The sequence below is a fragment of the Paramormyrops kingsleyae genome, chromosome 22 (assembly GCF_048594095.1).
Source record: "Paramormyrops kingsleyae isolate MSU_618 chromosome 22, PKINGS_0.4, whole genome shotgun sequence".
NCBI classification, from domain to species: Eukaryota; Metazoa; Chordata; class Actinopteri; order Osteoglossiformes; family Mormyridae; genus Paramormyrops; species Paramormyrops kingsleyae.
This window is the reverse complement of record NC_132818.1, coordinates 11,117,207-11,136,267: the sequence shown is the minus strand read 5'-3', so window position 1 is coordinate 11,136,267 and position 19,061 is coordinate 11,117,207. Positions and strand designations below refer to the sequence as shown.

General features: G+C 40.9%; 3 protein-coding genes and 1 long non-coding RNA gene across 9 annotated transcripts; 1 reads left to right on the top strand and 3 right to left on the bottom strand.

The window, feature by feature from the left end:
- Nucleotides 1-87: 87 nt before the first annotated feature.
- Nucleotides 88-5,905, bottom strand: LOC111836873 (nucleoside diphosphate kinase 3-like). Of its 5 annotated transcripts, none has more exons than XM_023798518.1 (5): nt 5,776-5,905; nt 4,854-4,984; nt 4,646-4,747; nt 1,214-1,326; nt 88-884 (listed from the first exon to the last, which is right to left on the bottom strand). In XM_023798518.1, the coding sequence occupies exons 1-5, from the start codon at nt 5,819-5,821 to the stop codon at nt 767-769; spliced, it is 510 nt and encodes a 169-aa protein (XP_023654286.1). In that variant the 5' UTR covers nt 5,822-5,905; the 3' UTR covers nt 88-766. The 5 variants fall into 5 exon arrangements, with proteins under 5 accessions (XP_023654286.1, XP_072560700.1, XP_072560699.1 ...); XM_072704599.1 differs by having other exon boundaries at nt 4,646-4,773; nt 4,854-5,048; nt 5,776-5,860; XM_072704598.1 differs by having other exon boundaries at nt 4,854-5,048; nt 5,776-5,860.
- Nucleotides 5,906-6,099: 194 nt separating this feature from the next.
- Nucleotides 6,100-9,521, bottom strand: mrps34 (mitochondrial ribosomal protein S34). Its single transcript, XM_023798415.1, has 4 exons — nt 9,440-9,521; nt 7,231-7,566; nt 7,091-7,133; nt 6,100-6,662 (listed from the first exon to the last, which is right to left on the bottom strand). The coding sequence occupies exons 2-4, from the start codon at nt 7,546-7,548 to the stop codon at nt 6,370-6,372; spliced, it is 654 nt and encodes a 217-aa protein (XP_023654183.1). The 5' UTR covers nt 7,549-7,566; nt 9,440-9,521; the 3' UTR covers nt 6,100-6,369.
- Nucleotides 9,522-12,156: 2,635 nt separating this feature from the next.
- On the bottom strand, nt 12,157-16,197 carry LOC111836936 (V-type proton ATPase 16 kDa proteolipid subunit c). The gene is made up of 3 exons (XM_023798639.2): nt 15,942-16,197; nt 13,221-13,404; nt 12,157-13,076 (listed from the first exon to the last, which is right to left on the bottom strand). The coding sequence occupies exons 1-3, from the start codon at nt 16,012-16,014 to the stop codon at nt 12,872-12,874; spliced, it is 462 nt and encodes a 153-aa protein (XP_023654407.1). The 5' UTR covers nt 16,015-16,197; the 3' UTR covers nt 12,157-12,871.
- LOC111836937 (uncharacterized) lies at nt 16,112-17,644 on the top strand. Of its 2 annotated transcripts, none has more exons than XR_002836527.1 (2): nt 16,112-16,248; nt 17,297-17,644. It is a non-coding gene; the product is annotated as an uncharacterized lncRNA (long non-coding RNA). The 2 variants fall into 2 exon arrangements; XR_002836526.1 differs by having other exon boundaries at nt 16,119-16,254.
- Nucleotides 17,645-19,061: the final 1,417 nt, after the last annotated feature.

The following is a 19,061-nucleotide window of genomic DNA, read 5'->3' as shown; positions in this document are numbered from 1 at the left end:
GTTCATGTTCCCAACACACTTGTTTGAGCAGCATTTTATGCTTTGCTGTGACATTTGGAAGTAGGCACAAAAACCTAGACAAACTGCTTAGGTCAATGTGTTTTATTCATGATGAGCTTCTTTGTCATGAGAATCAGATTTTCCATGCAGTGGCAAAACAAAATGCATATATTTGAGGGTATTGGGTTTAAAGGCCCTCATGCTACATAAGATAAATCATACTTTATACTCTGCTATGGTATATTTTTATGTTTCTTTCTACTGAGCATAGTTGTGCTAAAGCACAACAATAAAGCTGAAGTAGGAATATCTTAATTGAAAATGAATTCTTTACATTTTGATGCATTTCACACTTGAAGCAGTGCATCTCAGCTAAAATAAACCAAAAAGCCAAACTGGGCAATAAAGGGACTCATCTTCCAAAATTTCAAACCAATACAGGTCTGTAAAGGACATCAATTTCAGTCTTAACAGCTGACACTACATTTAACAAAAAATGAAACCAATGCCATATAAATATGAAGTGGCAAATAAGTGATTCTATGACCCTGAGCATCCATTCAGAGTATCCGCCTCAATAAAAACTTACCACAGATGACCATAGATTACAATAGCAAGGATATGCTTCATAACAGGCACTGCGGCCACCCAGCAGAACAGCAGTAAACAGTCAGAAAGCCGTAGATATCAGAACGAGTCCTGCCAGTATGTAACGATGGACACAGGAGCCCGCAGCGTGTTTACCAGCAGCTAGCTGCTGTGCTTTTCACTGGTATCTCCAGGGCTGGCTGCTGTTTTCCCAGCAGATCAGCTCATCTGGGTTGAACCAGAGTGATATCTCCCTCTGTGCCATCTTCACAGAGTCGCTGCCATGGATCACGTTCCTGCAGAGGACACATCAAAGCCCTACTGTCAATTCCCGCTCTTCCTCCTGCGTGTCTGTCCCCAGTATCCCATTCCCTCCACCCACATCCCAAAGCGTAACCCTAAACGACCGCCATCTCTCCCTACAACTTCTTTGGTTCCTTGATAATAAGGGTTCCAACCCATGGTAGGTGAGTCAACTACTCCTCTCAGTCGCTTTGGTTTAACTCCCAGTAAGGCTAATATGTAATGGTGAGCTGGTCAGACTTGTCAGTAACTGATAGCGCAGAATGGCTGTAGCGCCATCTCCTTACTGCTGGTTTCTCCCCCCCTGCCATCTAACACATACCTGCCCACCTCCATGCAGAAGTCCCCTCTGATGGTCCCTGGCAGGGAGTCAGCAGGGTCAGTCTCTCCCAGCATCCTGCGGGCCATCTTTACTACGTCCAGGCCCTGCCACACCTGTGCACGCACAACGTTTGTCACACAATTTATAAATCAGAAAAGTGAAACTTTATTCACAATAAAGTTACTACACAAGTACAACGAAATTTACTGGCTGCCATTACGACACAACAATCAACAAATTTAACACTGATACCAACTTATTCAGTACAAGGTGTTACATAGATTACATTACTCTAGGGTTAAACTTAATACCTTTTATCCCACTATTTCCTCTCTCTGCAATAAATGTGAATCTGCTGAGGGATCGCTTGGTCATCTTTTTTGGGCATGCCCTAAAGTCGGTGAATTCTGGTCAGAAGTTTTTCAATTTCTTTCAGAAGTTTATGCCTGCGAGCTTCCCTTAGATCCTGCAACTGCCGTTCTTGGCTGGTCAGTCTCCTTGCAGCATCTTAACAAGGCTTTCCGAGTGCCTATACAGTATGGAATGGTGATCGCAAAAAAATCTATTCTCTGCATGTGGAAGAATAAGTCAAGGCCACTATTCAAGATCTGGTTGTCTGAACTTTCCTCCTCCCTGCATATAGAAAGGCTTAGATATAGTATGTCTGGACATATAGATTTATTTGAAGCTTCTTGGAGGCCTCTTTTCAATCACCTGTTAAAAATTTCTGATAATCGTGACACTACTTGAACCCTTGTAGTCGTAGTGTCGGTGTTAATACACCATTTATTTTTTTTCCCGATTTATCTCTTGTTAAAGTTATCGATAGTGCTGACACTTACAAATTTTTTGTTCTCTATTTTTTATTTTTATTTTTACTTCCCCTATCATTCTTGTTTTAAGTACCTGGGTGATTATATATTAATATCTGTATTTTTATTGTCATTATTATTCACAATGTCTCACTGAGTAAAAATCTATTTATTTATTTATTTTTATCTTTTTGACCATTCTTTATTGCTTCTACACAGCGACGTGGTTGACTGCTGAATTGAATCTATCTGAAGATGTGTTTTGTCTTTTTTTGTGATTATTTTTTTTTTCTTTCTATATGTCTGAAATTCGAAAAAATACCTCAATAAATATAATTCAAAAAATTTTTTAAAAATTACAAAAAATTTTTTTTTTAACACTGATTCCTTTCGAGGAAGCTACAAGTGAAATTGATCACAAAAAGGCCTATGATGTGATTTACTTAGATTTCCAGAAAGCCTTTGATGTTGTCCCCCACAAACGGCTCTTGTTAAAGCTTAAAGCTGCAGGAATTTTAGGAACTGTGGCAGCTTGGATCAAAAACTGGCTAACTGATAGGAAGCAGCGAGTAGTTATTAGAGGCACTATGTCACAGTGGGCCTCCGTTTATAGTGGGGTACCGCAGGGTTCAATTTTAGGACCACTATTGTTCCTAATTTACATTAATGATATTGACACGAATACATACAGTAAACTGGTTAAATTTGCAGACGACACTAAGGTGGGCGGGGTAGCAGATACTAATCAAGCAGCAGAGAGGCTTCAACGGGATCTGGATTTAATTAGCGAATGGGCTGATACTTGGCAGATGAAATTTAACACAGATAAATGTAAGGTAATCCATGCAGGGAGCAGAAATATACAGTACAGATATTTTATGGGTTCCACTGAAATAAAGGTAGCTGATTACGAGAAAGATCTCGGTATGTATGTTGATGCTTCCATGTCCCACTCTCGCCAATGTGGGGAAGCAATAAAAAAGGCGAACAGAATGTTGGGTTATATCTCTAGATGTGTGGAGTTTAAGTCAAGGGAGGTGATGTTACACTTATATAATTCCTTGGTAAGACCCCACCTAGAATACTGTGTGCAGGTTTGGTCACCATACCTCAAGAAGGACATTGCTGCCTTAGAAAAGGTGCAACGAAGAGCTACGAGAATGATTCCTGGTCTTAGAGGAATGTCTTACGAGGAGAGGTTAGCGGAACTGAATCTGTTCAGCCTTGAGCAAAGGAGACTAAGGGGGGATATGATTCAGGTCTATAAGATTCTAACGGGTCTGGATGCTGTTCAGCCAAATGACTATTTCAATATTAGTCTAAATACTAGAACTCGTGGCCATAAGTGGAAATTAGCGGGAGAACATTTTAAAACAAATTTGAGGAAGCACTTCTTTACACAGCGTGTAGTCAGAGTATGGAATAGTCTTCCTGCTATTGTAGTGGAAGCTAAAACCATGGGTTCCTTTAAATCAGAGCTAGATAAGATTTTAACAACTCTGAGATATTAGCTAAGTTCTCCCCAAACGAGCTTGATGGGCCGAATGGCCTCCTCTCGTTTGTAAATTTCTTATGTTCTTATGTTCTTATGTTCTTATGAAACAAAATATTTTTTTAAATCGTCCTATAAACTGACCTAAAATTCTCAGTGTTTAAGTAATCAAAGAGATACTTCTCAGACATTCTATTGCACAAGAAACAAGCTTAATATTAATTTAAAATATTTTGTCCTTCAAGCAAAGGTATTAGAGTATTAAAATGGTTGTTGATGAGACACAGTTTCTTTGGTAAGTTGCTAAAGTTACCACCAAGCAGCAACAACAGTTGCTTGACAGACTTTGCAATACATCGCATAACAGTTTACATTCTGTTCCATAGACCTGGATACCTTATGAATATCATATGCGTACAATACCAATCAAAGGTTTGCACATGTTAAGCCACCTACAAGGAAGAATGATAGAGTGACACATCACATGACCTGACCACACACTATAGAAATGGTTTTATATTAAACTCTGGGATGTGCACTTTAATCACATCTGACGTGTTTGATTTGAAATCTCAAACTGTGGAGCAGAGGGGTAAATCAAGGAAAAAATGTGACTTTGTCCCAAACATTATGGAGGGCACTGTAAATAAGTCTCTATGCTGGCAGTGCAGTCGCTTTATTTAATACCAGCTGTGCCATAAATGTCAAACCTGTTCCCTGGAATGAGCACTGAGGCAGTGAATGAAAAAACATCAACAATAAATCTTACCGTCATGAGTTTTCTACTGTCATGGCTTATGACACGTTTTTGTATGATTTATTCATTATAATTAGATTTGTCTGCAGTCCATTTCATTTTTCATGTTCTGAATCTGTTTAAGGGCAATTCTAAGGGAATTTTGAGCATAAACTGAGCCTTGAAGTAAAGAAAAAATTACCTGAATTATATCATGATAAGCACTGAAATCGACCAACGTGAAAAAAAATCTTCATGATAAAATATTTTGCCATATTGGCCAGCCCAACTGGGGTAGAGGCTGTTTCTGAGTCTGGATGAATGGGTCTTGTATCCCTACATAGTTTTTACATCCTTTTCAAATGAATGCCATTAAAAAGAGCATGCCTTACCATGGCAACCACAGGTCCAGAGCGCATGTACTCTATCAGTCCACTGAAGAAGGGTTTCTGCCTCAGGCCCCAGTAATGCTCCTTCAGAAGGGGCTCTGAGGGCTGTCAAAATAAAAGCTGCAACAAATCTGGAACAGCAGCAACACTCAAAAGGAAGTTGCAATGAGGTATTTGATTATAGACGATAAGTTTCTGTTCATGAACTCACCTGCACTAACTTCATCCCAACCAAGTGGAAGCCCTTCTTCTCAAACCGCCTAATGATCTCACCCACCAAGCGTCTGTGTACGCCATCAGGCTTCACAGCGATGAAGGTTCGCTCATAGACCCCGGTCCAGGCTGCCACAAGTAGACACACCCTTACAACACGTCGTCGGAGTAGCCCATGCTTAACGGCGGCATGCTGCATGCACACATAAAACAGACCATTTACGATTTGCAAGTAAAATCGTGTTCAGTGTTACCTAATGCAAAAGCTACCTGATCATTTTGTCAGCGGGCAAAAATATTAACCGCTTTAAAAACTCTCTGGTGCTATGCCAGTATCCTACAAGTCATACCTCCAATAGGCCAAAGGAAAAGCAACATTTTATTTTTGCACAGATGCAGTGCTGCATTTTGCAGTTCAGTTACTGTAAGAATGACACGGAGCCGCCGCTATAATTCCACCCTACTGCGTCCTACAGTTTTACATTCTCTGATAATGGAAACATTCTCTATGAACCCTATAATTTATGTCGCTGTCCCAGTTTCCAATAAATATAACAACTCTCCACACGGCTGCCAGCGCGGCTCACCGGCTCGGGCGGTCCGGCCGCGCTTTGTAGACGGTTCCGGATGTCCCCGCTGCTCGGACACAGACCGTTTGGTGCCCATCGCAGGTTTACACTAAACCAACTGAACAGCTGCAGCTTAAAATAGCCTGGCAGTAATACTCATTTTATAAAACGACGGCGTGAATGATGGGCCTGCCTATCAGCCAGGAGCCGGGGCTATTGGCAGAGCGGATTTCACTGAATCGCAGATCCGTGCATCCCGCATGCATGTTCTGCTACGCCAGCGTCTTAACAAGCCGCAGGACGGTGACACTAAACTTAAGCTAAAATGCAGGTGAAATATATTGCACTTACCGGTCTGGAAAATGTTAGCAAATACGGTCAGCACGAAACAAATCATGATGGCGTCAGACGGAGCGTGTCACCCACGGCAACAGCGCGAGGGTGGAGATTTTCTGCTCGCGCATGTGCCTCGTGCGGTGCGTGCCCCCGCGAGTCTGACGTATACATACGTACCAGCGGACTACGGCTACAAAAACCAGCAATGAAGTACACAGTAAAAGAATCTATATTAAAACAAAACTGTAACATTTGAAACCCCATTCCTACCTATAAGCAGACACCACCCTTGATAGAGAGGATAATAAAAAAAAAAAACCGAAAGAACCTCCCAACACATTTGAACGAGGAACGTTTTAATCACAGACATAGGCCTGAAACACTCATACATTTGTCTATGACAAATCAGAAACACGTGGCCAATACTTATTAAACGGAAATGTTTATCACACACACATTTTCTGAAAAATGATTCTCTGAATCAGATGATAAACAAAAGTTATTTTCATTCCTGACGCAGCATATTGCAGAACACATGTACAGTTTCACTGCTGGCCTCTTCTCTCCTCCAGTAGGAGCCAATGCAAACACACAGCTCTGTGCTCTGCCTCACACCGAAGTCCCCATGCTCTGCTGCTCCTCCTGCAGTCTCAGGAAAAAGTCCTTCTTAAGTGGGACAGTTTTCTGCAAGTCAATAGCAGGCTCCTTATCTAGCGACTGATGCTCTTTGCGTCTTTCTGCCAGGATCATGGCACGAAGCAGAGGGGGATATGGCACAAAGCGTGGTGCTGAATCGGCTACAGGAACAAAGCGTGTGAGCTCCTCCTCCTGGTGTTTTGGCACCAAGCGCCAGTCGTGGTACATCACTTTGTCCACCTCCTTCACCTCCTTCTCCTCCTTCCCTGGAAAATCAAGGCAAGACAAAGAGAAACTCAATCTGCAGGCAAGTTATAAGTAGCCTTTTGGAAAAATCTTACATTGTATATGAGAATAAATCAACCAGTTCAACCTGCCTAAAGTAAATGTGAATACTTACTAATACTTATTAATAAACAAATTAAGAAAATTAAGAAAGCAGCATTAAAATGATTCAGATCATTATGGTACATCATAAAAATAACCGGTTCTATGCATGCAATAAACGCATAATCTACATAAATCCAGGGGTCAAATATCTTGTAAACCATGGGTACACTGCAGTGGGGTTGTATGCATCCTGCAGCAACTCCGAGCAGGACAATTAGGGCAGATGATAGGTGGATGATTAAATCCTATTGGACATAAACAAAAAACTAAAAAATACTTTGTATTAAAGTCAGATTAGTCTCACCTTTGAAGGTCAGGATGCCCCAGGCTTTCCCATGGTCCATATTCTTAATGAGAAGTGTGAAACAAAGATATTTTTACACAAACAAATACAGCCTGAAATTCTGATGAGCGAAGAGTAAAAACAGCTTCACACATACGTACCTGGGCGGTGTAGTCTGCCTTGACCTTGGTGATCTTCCAATAGCAAGGCTCATCGTGCTCCAACAGCCAGGACTTGCGGGTGAAGAGACGGCCAACCCCAAAGAGCCGCAAGCCGCTCAGCAAGGAGAACAGGCGACTCTCACGCTTCACGTCCTGCCAGGCCAGGACAGGCAGCTTCCTGCCCGAGTATGGCCGTGTCATGGTGTCATAGTCCAGGGCATACTTCTGCGAGTCGCGGGGTCGCTCTTTCAGAGCACGGTACTCTCTGACTTTGCGAGCCAGCTCTGCAATGGGGCGTACAGTCTTCTTCCTGGCCATCCTCTGGCACCTGCAGGTCTTAAGAAAACAAAAGAATTAGGAAGCAAGTAAAGACGTTGCTTTGTTTGGAGAGCGACAGTGACGTAAAACAGAAGAGACGCTTATTTACTGTTCACATGGTGTACGTCATGATTTACTAGTGCTAAATTCTGAGAGCACATCTGTGAGAATCGCTATGTTATGTTAACAGCATCAAACATTAGCGGAATTAGCATTAGCTTGTGTATATTTGCACAACAAATCCATTCCGTTCAGCTGTTCTATAGTACTTTTTTAAGTAAGAGGGTGGAAATTTTCAAGTTCCGAGTTATCAGGAATGCATCAATACAGTGCAATGTGTGATATTACTAATAATGAATTTGCCCTTTTTTTCCTTTTACATAATCCATGTATATCAACACAGACACTGGTATCTCTGTGCATTTCTACCAATCAGACGGTAGTGATGCAACCAGCTCGGCTTGGTCACGCTTTCAGCCCTGCTGCTAAGCAGGGCCAAGTCAGCATGGGTACGGGTCGGCTCACATACTTTGCAATGTTAAACTGTCAGTTCACGGTATGGGTCGGGTACGGCTTGATTTGTAGTGGCAGTGGAAAAGAGGTACAAGTCTCTACAGGCTGGAGTACTGGGTGTGTGGAAAGGTGATGTGTGCAATAGAGCAGGTGTGCTGAAAGGTTATTTCTGTTGGCCGAAAATGCATTAAATCACTTCAGAAAGAGACAAGATATTTACCAGACATATAGGTTAGGTACTTACGATGATTAAGAGATATATATAATTACATGCCTGTTTAATATTTGTTCATATAACGTAACACATTTCCTTTGCTTGTTTACACTTACTGCTATACTTTCAGAAAGTGCAAACAAAATTACATGAGTGGCTCCACCTACTTCATCACAGTCTTTCTGTCCACATGCCCACCTTTAGACACACCCACTACTGTGTTCTGTAAAGATTCACATCTCAATCACAGTATTGTTTTGCTGTCCAATGGAAACATGGTTGGTGCTCTACATTACAACACTGTCAAACACTGTCTGCATCTAGTTTAGCTACTACAGTTCAGCTAGAATAATTTACATTTTAGAAAAAAAAATCTCTTCAGTTCAATTTGCTGACAAAACCATTGTTTAGCCAGTGCTGAGACTATGACCAAGCGATCAGATTGGCATCTCATTTCACATCCTTCCTATTGGATTCATTTTCCTATTGACGTTACAAAGAATCTTCATCAAGTCTAATTAAGAACGAGAATATTGTTTAGGATTTATAACCTCTACATATATACAAGTGGTACATAAAATGTAAACATCTAACAATACCTCAACATCAAGGACTTGATAAGGTCATCCTGCTGCTGACTGTAAGACTTATTTTATAGCTGATAAAAAGTTCTGTTTCATAAAATGTTTATATTATTTGAACTACTTCTTGTACATGTACTGTACAAGTCAGAGAACTGGCATCTTCACGGAAAAACAACGTAGGATTCGAGTGTGTTTCATGTGCGTGAACCGTAGCTGTCATACATAATCCACAACCAGGCAGATTTTCCGACACGATAAAAGCTAGCAGCACCTACAGTAATAAATCGTGCATACGTAAGGACATGGGTACTAGTGTGCAGCTTTCCAGGGAAAGTAAACTATTATGAATAGTAAGTTAAAATATGCGAATAACTCATTCGGGGATAGGCAACAATCATGTCGAAGAATATATACTGTACATGTGTGGAAAATGTGATTCGTGAGAAAACCTCTAAGACTTGCAAATATTAACCAATTTTCCCTGTTCCATAAGGAAATGACAGAAACATTAAGCCATTACAAAACTGTCGCATTTGGCCGTTATAGGTAATAAAATAAATACAACAAAAATCAGACTAACCTGCTTTGAGTGTGACCTCCAGTGAGACGCTACTTCCGGTAACACTGCGGATTCCCAAACTCCCTCCGTGTAGAAACGTGACCGTGTCTTTGAGTTCCGGTAGTTTCTAACAATAAATCTGAAACCTGTCTGCCGTTTATTCATACCTGCTTGTCCTATGTACGGCATCAGGTAACAATTCCGTAAGCTGAGTTTACAAACATACAAGCACAGTTTGTCAGTTTGACTCGGTTTGCATTTATAAAGCACACTTTTAAAATTTGCTGTATGCTTCATCCAGATATTTATTTAATCCATAAATGAGAACAGGTGAATAACATATTCTCTACACCCGTGGTTCTCAAACCACTGGTGCTACATGAGCTCCTTCTAGTGGTAGTGCAAATATCTCCTTTTATGACGTTGGTGATGGAAAATGTGAACCGTGAGAAAAGTTGAAAGTTGATACTAAGCCTTTTTCACGCCAGTTCCTCAAAGAAAACACAGAAAGAAAGCACTGAAAAAATTCTACTTACTTTTGTACTTGATTTATGCTTTAAAACTACATGTCACTAAGCCTATGATATTCATTGATAGTTAATATTACTGTAAAGTGTCACTTAAAGCTGAAAAAAATATATTGTCCTTAACCACTTGCCTTAGGTTTTTGGATCTTTACAGAATGCTGACCAGCCCGTGTCAGAAGACAAGTGATTTTCACATCCAAACAGGGGACAGCAGGTATAAACGTTGTGGTGCCAAACAAAAGAATTTGCTGAGACAGACCCATATCATATTTTGGCAGACAGTAACATATTTACAAACCACAACATTTGAATGCACTTGTTGGGACTTATTCACCCAGCAGTATATAGAATACTACCTCTCCACTGTGTCACTGTTGACAAGTATATCCAGACCTTCCCAAACAACAAATCATGGATGACCGATGAAGACCAGCTTCTGCTGAGAGATAATGAGGTCTGTAGGTCTTGGGAACAAGTAGTTGTACAGCACTGCCAGGTCTAAACTGAAGAGGTACCAAAGATGCCTAGGCAGCCTATAGGCAGAAGATGGAGACTCACCTGCAGAAATCGCCGTCAAACATGGCATGACATTCAGCACCTTCCAAAGGACAAGGCGGCATGGCCCTGCCCTGCCCACCAGCCCGGTCAAGCAGCTGAACAAACCAGCTATTGACAGGTTCTCTGTATGTCTGTATGCATGCATGAAGGCATGTTAACATTTAGGAGGACGTACACAGGATGAATGAGTGAATCGTATATGTATATCAGAGTGTGTGCATAGACCCAAATTTGTATTTTATACTTGTTAGTCCTTTTATTTCCTTATTTATTAGTACGAATCAAGAAAATGCACCTTGATCTTGTTGTACTGCAGTGTAATGACAAAGCTTTCTATTCTAATTTGATGAGCTCATCAACACCCCAGCCACATCAATATGAAGCAGCTATGCACTCTATGTATGTTGATCTGTGCCATTTGCACAAGAATTCCTCCCCCCTGTAATCAGCATATTTTATCTTAATCCTAATCTGTACATGAAGCCAACCAAACAGAATTCAGAGAGAATCAAAGAATTACGCTACAAATATGTGGATCGCTGTGATAGGTTAGGTCCCCATCCTGGTGTATTTCCTGCCTTGCGCCCATTGCTTCCAGAACAGGCTCCAAATCCCTGCCACCCTGCATAGGACAACCACGTATGGAAAATGGGTAGATGGAATACGTGGATCAATTCACTGCACCCCATCAGCACTGCATAGTCATATGACTGTAATGTAGCATGCAGTGTGGCGCCAGATTGACAGCTCTAGCTCTATTCCTGTTACTGTAGGGTGGTTTTTTTGTTCTTTCTTTCAATCGTGAAGCAAGATGCTGTAGAAGTCCATCATGAATTCATTCTTATGGACAAGGCTGGATTTACACTTGCAATAATAATCCAAAGGGGAAGAAATATCATTGGTGACTATGCCATCGTGGGGGCAAATATTGTGTGTGTAGCTCATCGGCCAGGATGGCACCCTCTGTCAATGACCGAATGCCAAGCGGCTGACAGCACCCCTACATTGATATATCCCTGACACTGATCATTTCTGGCATAAACTCCTAGATATGCAGAAATGCAACCAGTATGCATCTGTAAGAACATAAGAACTCCTGACATACTCCTATATGATCAGTGTAAAGTATGTTGAGTCACATGCTTCGTGCTATTGACATCCTGTTTTCGGTCCATGCTTCTGATCCATGGAACTGTGCAGTAGTTTTTGCATTCCTTTATATTCTGGGAGCATGTAATAAAAGTAGTTATAACTATTCACTCAAGAATAACTGATGACTGTTTACAAGAAAAAAAAATCACAGAACACTAAAGAATGAAACTGTCATTCAATGATGACTCTTAAATGGTCTTGTACTAACTCTGCTTCACAGACTTATGAGTATCTTTTCCAGCATCAACATTGTAAGAAATAAAAAGTATGGATATACGTGTGAGAACGTCAAGGTTTAAACAGAACCTAGAAACCCAGTTGATACCTATGAATAAGCAGACCAGACCAAAGCCAACAGTCTGTTAGAACTGCAGAAAGATAGCATGCTTAAACATCATGTAGGATATTCTGGTATGGATCACTAAACCCAAATTTCAGATGAGTCACCAATGGAGTTTCTGTAGTGCAGGGAGCATATACATACACATGGAGATCTGTGAATTGGAACAAAGTGGAACTTTATATAACATGTGTTTTGACAATACATTTGGAAGTACCACCATAACTGTGAGAATAAGTACAGTAAATTAATTTGGAAATTAGTCCCGTTAAACCCAACACTGGGTATACAACTTTAACACAACCAATAGCTGTACTACAGGAAAACATGTTTACAAGTGTAACAAGAATGTTCAAATTGTAATTGACAATCTCACACACACCAAAGTTCCACTCTGAAGTCTGACACTTAATGCATTCGCCATTTCACCAATAATTACATCCAGAAGAAATCCAAGCACTACCCACAGTGCAATAACCTCTATATATTCTTAATTCTATATATAAATTATAATGAACATAATTATAATATGGGGAATTCAGTAACAACTGCTCCATTTAGAGATGTATAAACATTTTAAATTAAAATCATTAGAAGGGGAGAAAAAACAGCTCATCCACGTATTTGTACAGATACTTTGCCAATGTCCCAAAAATAAAAGCCAAATGACCGTTCCCTAGTCTGCTCTTTAAGACCAGAGGACACCAATAACAATGGCCGCACACACACACAAACACACAAAAATGACAAGTCACTAATATACGTGGTGCATGTACAAGAGGATCACTACCAACCAGAGGACTGTACAACGGCCTGGAAATGAGATCGATGCATTTTTCCTTTTGCTGCCCTCCCAGTGACCAGCGTAATGATGGTTTATTTCGTGGACAGAATGAGGGCTACAATGAGACCATAGAGCCCCAGAACTTCGGCAAAGATCAGAATGAGGATCATGCCAACGAAGAGGCGCGGCTGCTGTGCAGTGCCGCGGACTCCGGCATCTCCCACGATGCCGATGGCGAATCCGGCGGCCAGGCCACTCAGTCCCACGCTCAATCCTGCTCCCAGGTGCAGGAAACTCCTGGGGAGTAATACGGGTAAAGGAAAATTTAGGGATAAGTCTCTCCTATAATCTCTGCAGGTTTATATGCACACTCAGCTCAACGGGCACAATCAGGGTAACTCAAGGTGTTACCAAGGGTCTTTAGCGAAGAACGAGACCTACTTGAAAAGGGTGACGTTCTCAGACAGGCTGTTGGCGATCAGCACTGCGACCACCAGACCGTAGATGGCAATGATACCTGCCATGACCACGGGGATGATGGACTTCATGATCAGCTCTGGCCTCATCACTGACATGGCAGCGATGCCGGTGCCGCTCTTGGCTGTGCCATAAGCTGCACCTAGAGCTGAGGACAGAAGAGAAAGTGATGAGCAAAAGGCTGTGTACAGAAATCAGCATACAAACAGCACCGGAGGAGTCACAGTTAAAGCAGGTCCAATGAACTAATCTGCTAAGGAAATCTGCTAAGGACCATGCAGAAGTCAGTACACATAGCCTGCTTATCTCCCAGCTCCAGTCAGAGTACTGTTGCAATAACTAGGTATTAAAAAAAGTAATTGCTTCTAACAGCTAAAGGAAAAAGTGAACGTAAACTCAAGGTATACTTAGTGCTCTTCTGCTTAAGGACAGATGAATGTTGATTGACTTGTCAAGCAGCTGTTAGAACCACAGTGTTCCCTCACCAAAATCCCCCCTTACATACGACATACATGTTCTGCCAAGAAAACAGACACACATGCCAGCACAATCTGGAATATGGACAGTGATTCAGCCACCCTTTCTCAGCCATGCATCTACAAGAGCAAGGTCATCAAACCACAAGCACTCAGCTAAAGCTGTCATGTGTGTATTTCACAACTGCATGTGTCAATAGCAGTTTCGGTTCACACTCTTCCTTTGGGAAAACCACCTAAGACATAAAAAACCACTGGCAGCAGTATTGTGGTAGAACTGCATCACCTACATCAGTGGCCTGGAGAATTAACTCACCCTTCTCTGCAAAGAGGAGGACACAGCAAAGACTAGGACATTCCAATGAGCACCAACCACTGACAACAAATGAGAGGACACTGACCACATAATGGTTAAATGGACAGTGCCGAAAAAAGTGTCAAGCAGTCAATCAATAAAAGCCAATGAAATTCCAACAACCAGTGTGTCGCCTGCAGAAAGAAATGTGTATGATCTTCCTTACAATTATCACAGAGGCAGAATTTCATTTCAGACTCCAAAAACCATCATTTTCCTGCAGCCCTGAATCACTAAAGGAAACTGTCCAAAAACTAAGCCAACTTATATAAAAAGTACTACACATTATATATAGCATACAAAATTCCACCCTCACGGTATAGTGTCCTCTCAGGTCAAGAAGGACTGCATGCATCAGGGAAACCAAGAATTATGCTGAAGTTTCTTTTTTTTTTATCTCTTGTCAATCATCCATGGCAAATGGGTCTTAGAAGAGATGATGGAAAATCTACCAGCTATACTGAGCAGCAGTGATATCAAACTGTGCCTGCAGAGTGTGATCACACTGGTAATGGCTAAGACTGTTTCAATGTGTGAGGAAAAAGACAATGGTAAAGCGCTTTTACACATTTACCAAGAAAACCTTATAGACAGATACCAAAAAAACAACTTGAAAATGACAGACAATGGGGCATTCATTCAACATGCTACCGAGGAACTCAATTAACTTCCTCCAATATAATTAACTTCCTCCAACATAATTATGTTGACTTTTAACACCATGCCAGCAACTATGGCTATATTCATGGCGAGAGCATAGGGATAGTAACAGACTGAACTATCAAAAAGGTAAACTTCATAAATTGTAATAAAATGTTGCAGACTCTTAAAACAACCACAGCCTTTTTCATGTCTGACAGTTGATGTGCACATGGCCGAAAAATTGTGAAACTGCAAAGGAAGAATTATTATTGGAACATAAAAATAAAGCAGGAACCAAAAACAGCTGCAGGTATTAAAATGGAAATGGTTACTTAAAAAACAAGCATCTCATGCATTAGAGAATGTAAATGAATGGGGTGAGGACACGAGGGTGAGAACATCATCTAACAATGGACAGCAAAGAAAAAAACTGTCCGACTTTCATAAGCAGGAAAGAATATTGCCAGAATATTGATGGCACCTCATAATACAGTCCTTTAAAATGTACTGGGGGACAAATTTACTAAGTGAATTTAAAATTCCTGTGGTCTTGGTTCCTCTCGTATTTTAAATAGTACGCATAAATAAAATGGCAATATGTAATAAATATATTTTTCTTTTGGCAAGCCGGTAAGTCAGTTACACTTAAACTGTGAACCACCACATTGACCCAATTTAACCTGGTTAACAGTGAGCATCGTCACATACAGTTTTGTTAATTATTTCTCATTAAACAAAGAAACGAGGATCCTAGTCCGTAACGTTACTCCGACAGACGAAAACTGGACACCTGATATCTAGGCAGCTAGTCGCCTATGTTGGCAGAGGACGCTCTCTGTGGGTAGTTATATTACCTAACCAGCTAACCACAGTCAAGAGCCAGGGAAAAACAGCCAATGCATGAATATGGAATATTTATCACAAGGAAGAATAAGTCATATATAAATATAAATTGCAGGTAAAATAATACAAATGCACAGCGAAGAGAACGATGCACGCAGCCGGCCGACAATCTAACACAAAACCCCAAATCACACAGAGATTAAAGCCTAAACGTAAGAGACCCGATTACCGACAGCACGGACACCCCATCTCCCAAACGACATCACTCTAACGTCACACAAAGGTCCCGCACAGTCTGCTATCATGCGGCGAAGGCCGTTTAAAGGCCATTTTCCCCGAGGAAGCGAGGCGTATCCGGCGCTCGGTTACCGCTGAACACCATGGCTGCGGAGGCGCCCATCACCCCGAAGAACGGCGAGTACTCGGGGCTCGTGGAGGACATTCTCTCTCGTTGGGTATAAAAAACAAACAGCCTTCAAAAAACGGCCACGTTCAGATTGTATTTCAGTACTCTTAACGTGGAGGCAATGTCTTTCACAGGGTACTGATATCCTTTAAAATAACAGTAAGAGCGAATCTCCCCTCCTGTCTTCTTGCGAGTACCGGCAGACCGGAGGAAAATGGCGGGTCGTCAAAAGTCACCTGACGCCTATTCGGATCGACCCACGCATCTTCGGTAGGGGTAATAAATAAATTTTATCTTTAAGATTTTATACATTTAATATAATCAGTTTTATGTTTTTGAACATATACTAATAAATAAATATTTTTAGAGAAGAATATTATTTTCTTATTTTTAAAATATTTTATAGCCCCTGAATTACGGAGATGTTGGTTTATCCCGCCGCATGCCGTCAAAGTGGGGTCTCCTTTTACGATCTTGACAATAAAAACCAATACGTACAAAATTAACGTTGTGATATTTTACCGATTAACAGAAATGGTGGTTTTAGGCGAATGCTGCGCCGTTAACTTACACATCATATATGTACACTTATTAGATGCACGATAGCCCATATAATTTCTTTCCTATACATTGCAGAAACATGCATTTTATATGTGTTTTAATTAGCACTACCAATATGGCTTTGTGCGTCAAGAGAACATTTTTTGTATTTTTTCTGTGGTGGTGTATGGTTTTGCAGATTAGGTCTTTGTGGGCGTATTCAGATGGTTGCCTGTTTGAGTCCTATGGCTAGCGGAATACCCATGTCTGTGTTAGGTCCCTGAGCAAGGCCTTAACCCTCAGGAGTGCCAGATTATAATAGCTGACCCTGTGCTGTAACCCCAAACATTGTTCTCACGTAGGAGAGCAAGATGGGATATACACAAACTAAATGACAAATAAAAATATGATGATGTCATCTGCATAGCGCCCTGTACTGAGCATTGGCTTGGATTGAGTATATTTACTTGTGTTTATGAGCATCTCTCTATGACTAACACAAATGGAGATACTCTCTGTCAAAGCCCAGACCTGCCATAAATCAGCACTCTCCTGTAGTAACTCATTTTCATTTACTTATTCAAGTTCCAAAGTTTTATTTGTCACATATGCAGTTATACCCAGTACAATGTGTGAAATGCACGGTTGCCTAGCTCCAGACTGTAAACAGAAGACATAAGTGTAGGAGACAGGTCATAACCTATTAACAAACATTAATCATTAAATAATAATCACAGTCTTTTCAACGTCTCTTCACTCATTTTTTCACTTATTTCAGCTGTTCTTCATCTGTTCCCTTGTGGCAAGGAGATGGCTGAATAATGTATCCTTCATCACAGATGGGAGCCCTCTCAAAGTCCAGGGAAGGTCACTGGGAAAGGACCGTAAATAAAACTTGGACCAAAGTATGACTAAACGACAGCATCTGTGACAGTGGTCAGCCGTCTATTCATGGCTCTTATTAGATTAGACCTCAAAATCAGAGCGTCAGCGTCAAAGAACAGGTTTTTCAAATTGTACTTTATACATAAGCTCTAGCTTGTGTCATATCATTGGTCTTTAAATGATTTCAGCTGCACTATCTCCATTGCTTGTTCTTCATCAAATGAATAAATATTGATGCAAATGCGTATTGATTTTATTAAGCATACAGAAAGAGTTTTATATGGGGGTGACTGAACTTTTTAAATTGCAAAGGTCTTTTTATTAGGCGGGAGAATGAAGCCAAATTAAATACTGGGGGGTTCATGTCTCTCATACTGTAGCTCCCTCGCTCCTGCTACACAGAATTCCAGTTCCACTCAGTTTAGTACTGTGGATAGGATGTCACTGAACAGAAGACTCCAGCATTGCATGGTTGAAATATCAATTCCACTTTCTTATTAGATAAATTCTTCATTAACTTCCACCCCTCTGCCATGTTGCTATGGACATCTGATGCCTCTTCAGCTAATGGAGTGTGGAAATGGTGAGCAATGCAGCGTCAGACTGCAGGCCCGTTCAGTGTCCTCTGTGACACATACAGATGCATCCATGGAAACTACATCTGTGAGAATCACTGTTAGGGTTTGTGTCACAGGAACTTTTACAGCCCTGGATTTTTTTGACACCAGAGTAATATGTATATATATAAGAGAGAGAGAGAGAGAGAGAGAGAGAGAGAGAGATAGATAGATAGATAGATAGATGGATGGATGGATGGATGCCATGGGGTTTTCTCCAGGTACTCTGCCTGAGGTTAATTAGAATTACCAAACTGTCCATAGGTATAAGTGTGACCCTAAACAGGATAACTGATTACAGACAATGGATGGATGAACAACCTATATCCTGTTACTTAAATCTGAGCGAGTGGGAAGTTGACTTAGGGAATAATTCACAGTTTCACAGTGAATCCAGACTTTCACTTCTGTCATTCAGTTGGTCATGTGAGATTCCACATCAAAGAAAAACCATTTTGTTACACTTTGTGGCTGCAGCCTTGCCAAATCAAATCCAAAACATCTAAGTAATGCATTTATCTTTCTCCACAGAGTCCCAGCTGTTTCGTAAGAACATACGAAATTTACAAACGAGAGGGGGCCATTCGCCCATCAAGCTCGTTTGGGGAGAACTTAACTAATAGCTCAGAGTTGTTAAAATCTTATCTAGCTCCGATTTAAAGGAACCCAGGGTTTTAACTTCTGTTACACTAGCAGGAAGACTATTAGAAGTGCTTCCTCAAATTTGTTTTAAAATGTTCTCCCGCTAATTTCCACTTATGGCCACGAGTTCTAGTATTTAAACTAATATTGAAATAGCCATTTGGCTGAACAGCATCCAGACCCGTTAGAATCTTATAGACCTGGATCATTTCCCCCGTTTCAGTTTACCTTTCCATTCATTCCTGAGTTAAGAATTGTGACAAATGTACCAATTCAGTAACCTCATTCTGGGTCACGTGACATATAAACATTTGCATAAACATTCGAGATGCATTAAAGTGTGACCATTGCAGTAGCATTTGTTGTCCAGTTAGCATTTGTTGACATGCCTAGTTCCTT

Excerpts from the sequence above, each read along its gene's own strand:
- LOC111836873 (XM_023798516.2), bottom strand. The coding sequence starts at position 5,262 with ATGCAGCACTGCATCTGTGCAAAAATAAAATGTTGCTTTTCCTTTGGC. Across the intron at positions 5,049-5,205 it reads TTTCCTTTGGCCTATTGGAG|CATGCCGCCGTTAAGCATGG; the intron begins GTATGACTTGTA and ends GTGTGCATGCAG. Across the intron at positions 1,327-4,645 it reads CTGGACCTGTGGTTGCCATG|GTGTGGCAGGGCCTGGACGT; the intron begins GTAAGGCATGCT and ends GTGCGTGCACAG.
- mrps34 (XM_023798415.1), bottom strand. The coding sequence starts at position 7,548 with ATGGCCAGGAAGAAGACTGTACGCCCCATTGCAGAGCTGGCTCGCAAA. Across the intron at positions 7,134-7,230 it reads AGGCAGACTACACCGCCCAG|AATATGGACCATGGGAAAGC; the intron begins GTACGTATGTGT and ends CTTCTCATTAAG. Across the intron at positions 6,663-7,090 it reads GGGCATCCTGACCTTCAAAG|GGAAGGAGGAGAAGGAGGTG; the intron begins GTGAGACTAATC and ends TTGATTTTCCAG.
- LOC111836936 (XM_023798639.2), bottom strand. The coding sequence starts at position 16,014 with ATGTCCTCCACGAGCCCCGAGTACTCGCCGTTCTTCGGGGTGATGGGC. Across the intron at positions 13,405-15,941 it reads CGCAGCCATGGTGTTCAGCG|CTCTAGGTGCAGCTTATGGC; the intron begins GTAACCGAGCGC and ends TTCTGTCCTCAG. Across the intron at positions 13,077-13,220 it reads GAGAACGTCACCCTTTTCAA|GAGTTTCCTGCACCTGGGAG; the intron begins GTAGGTCTCGTT and ends ATTACTCCCCAG.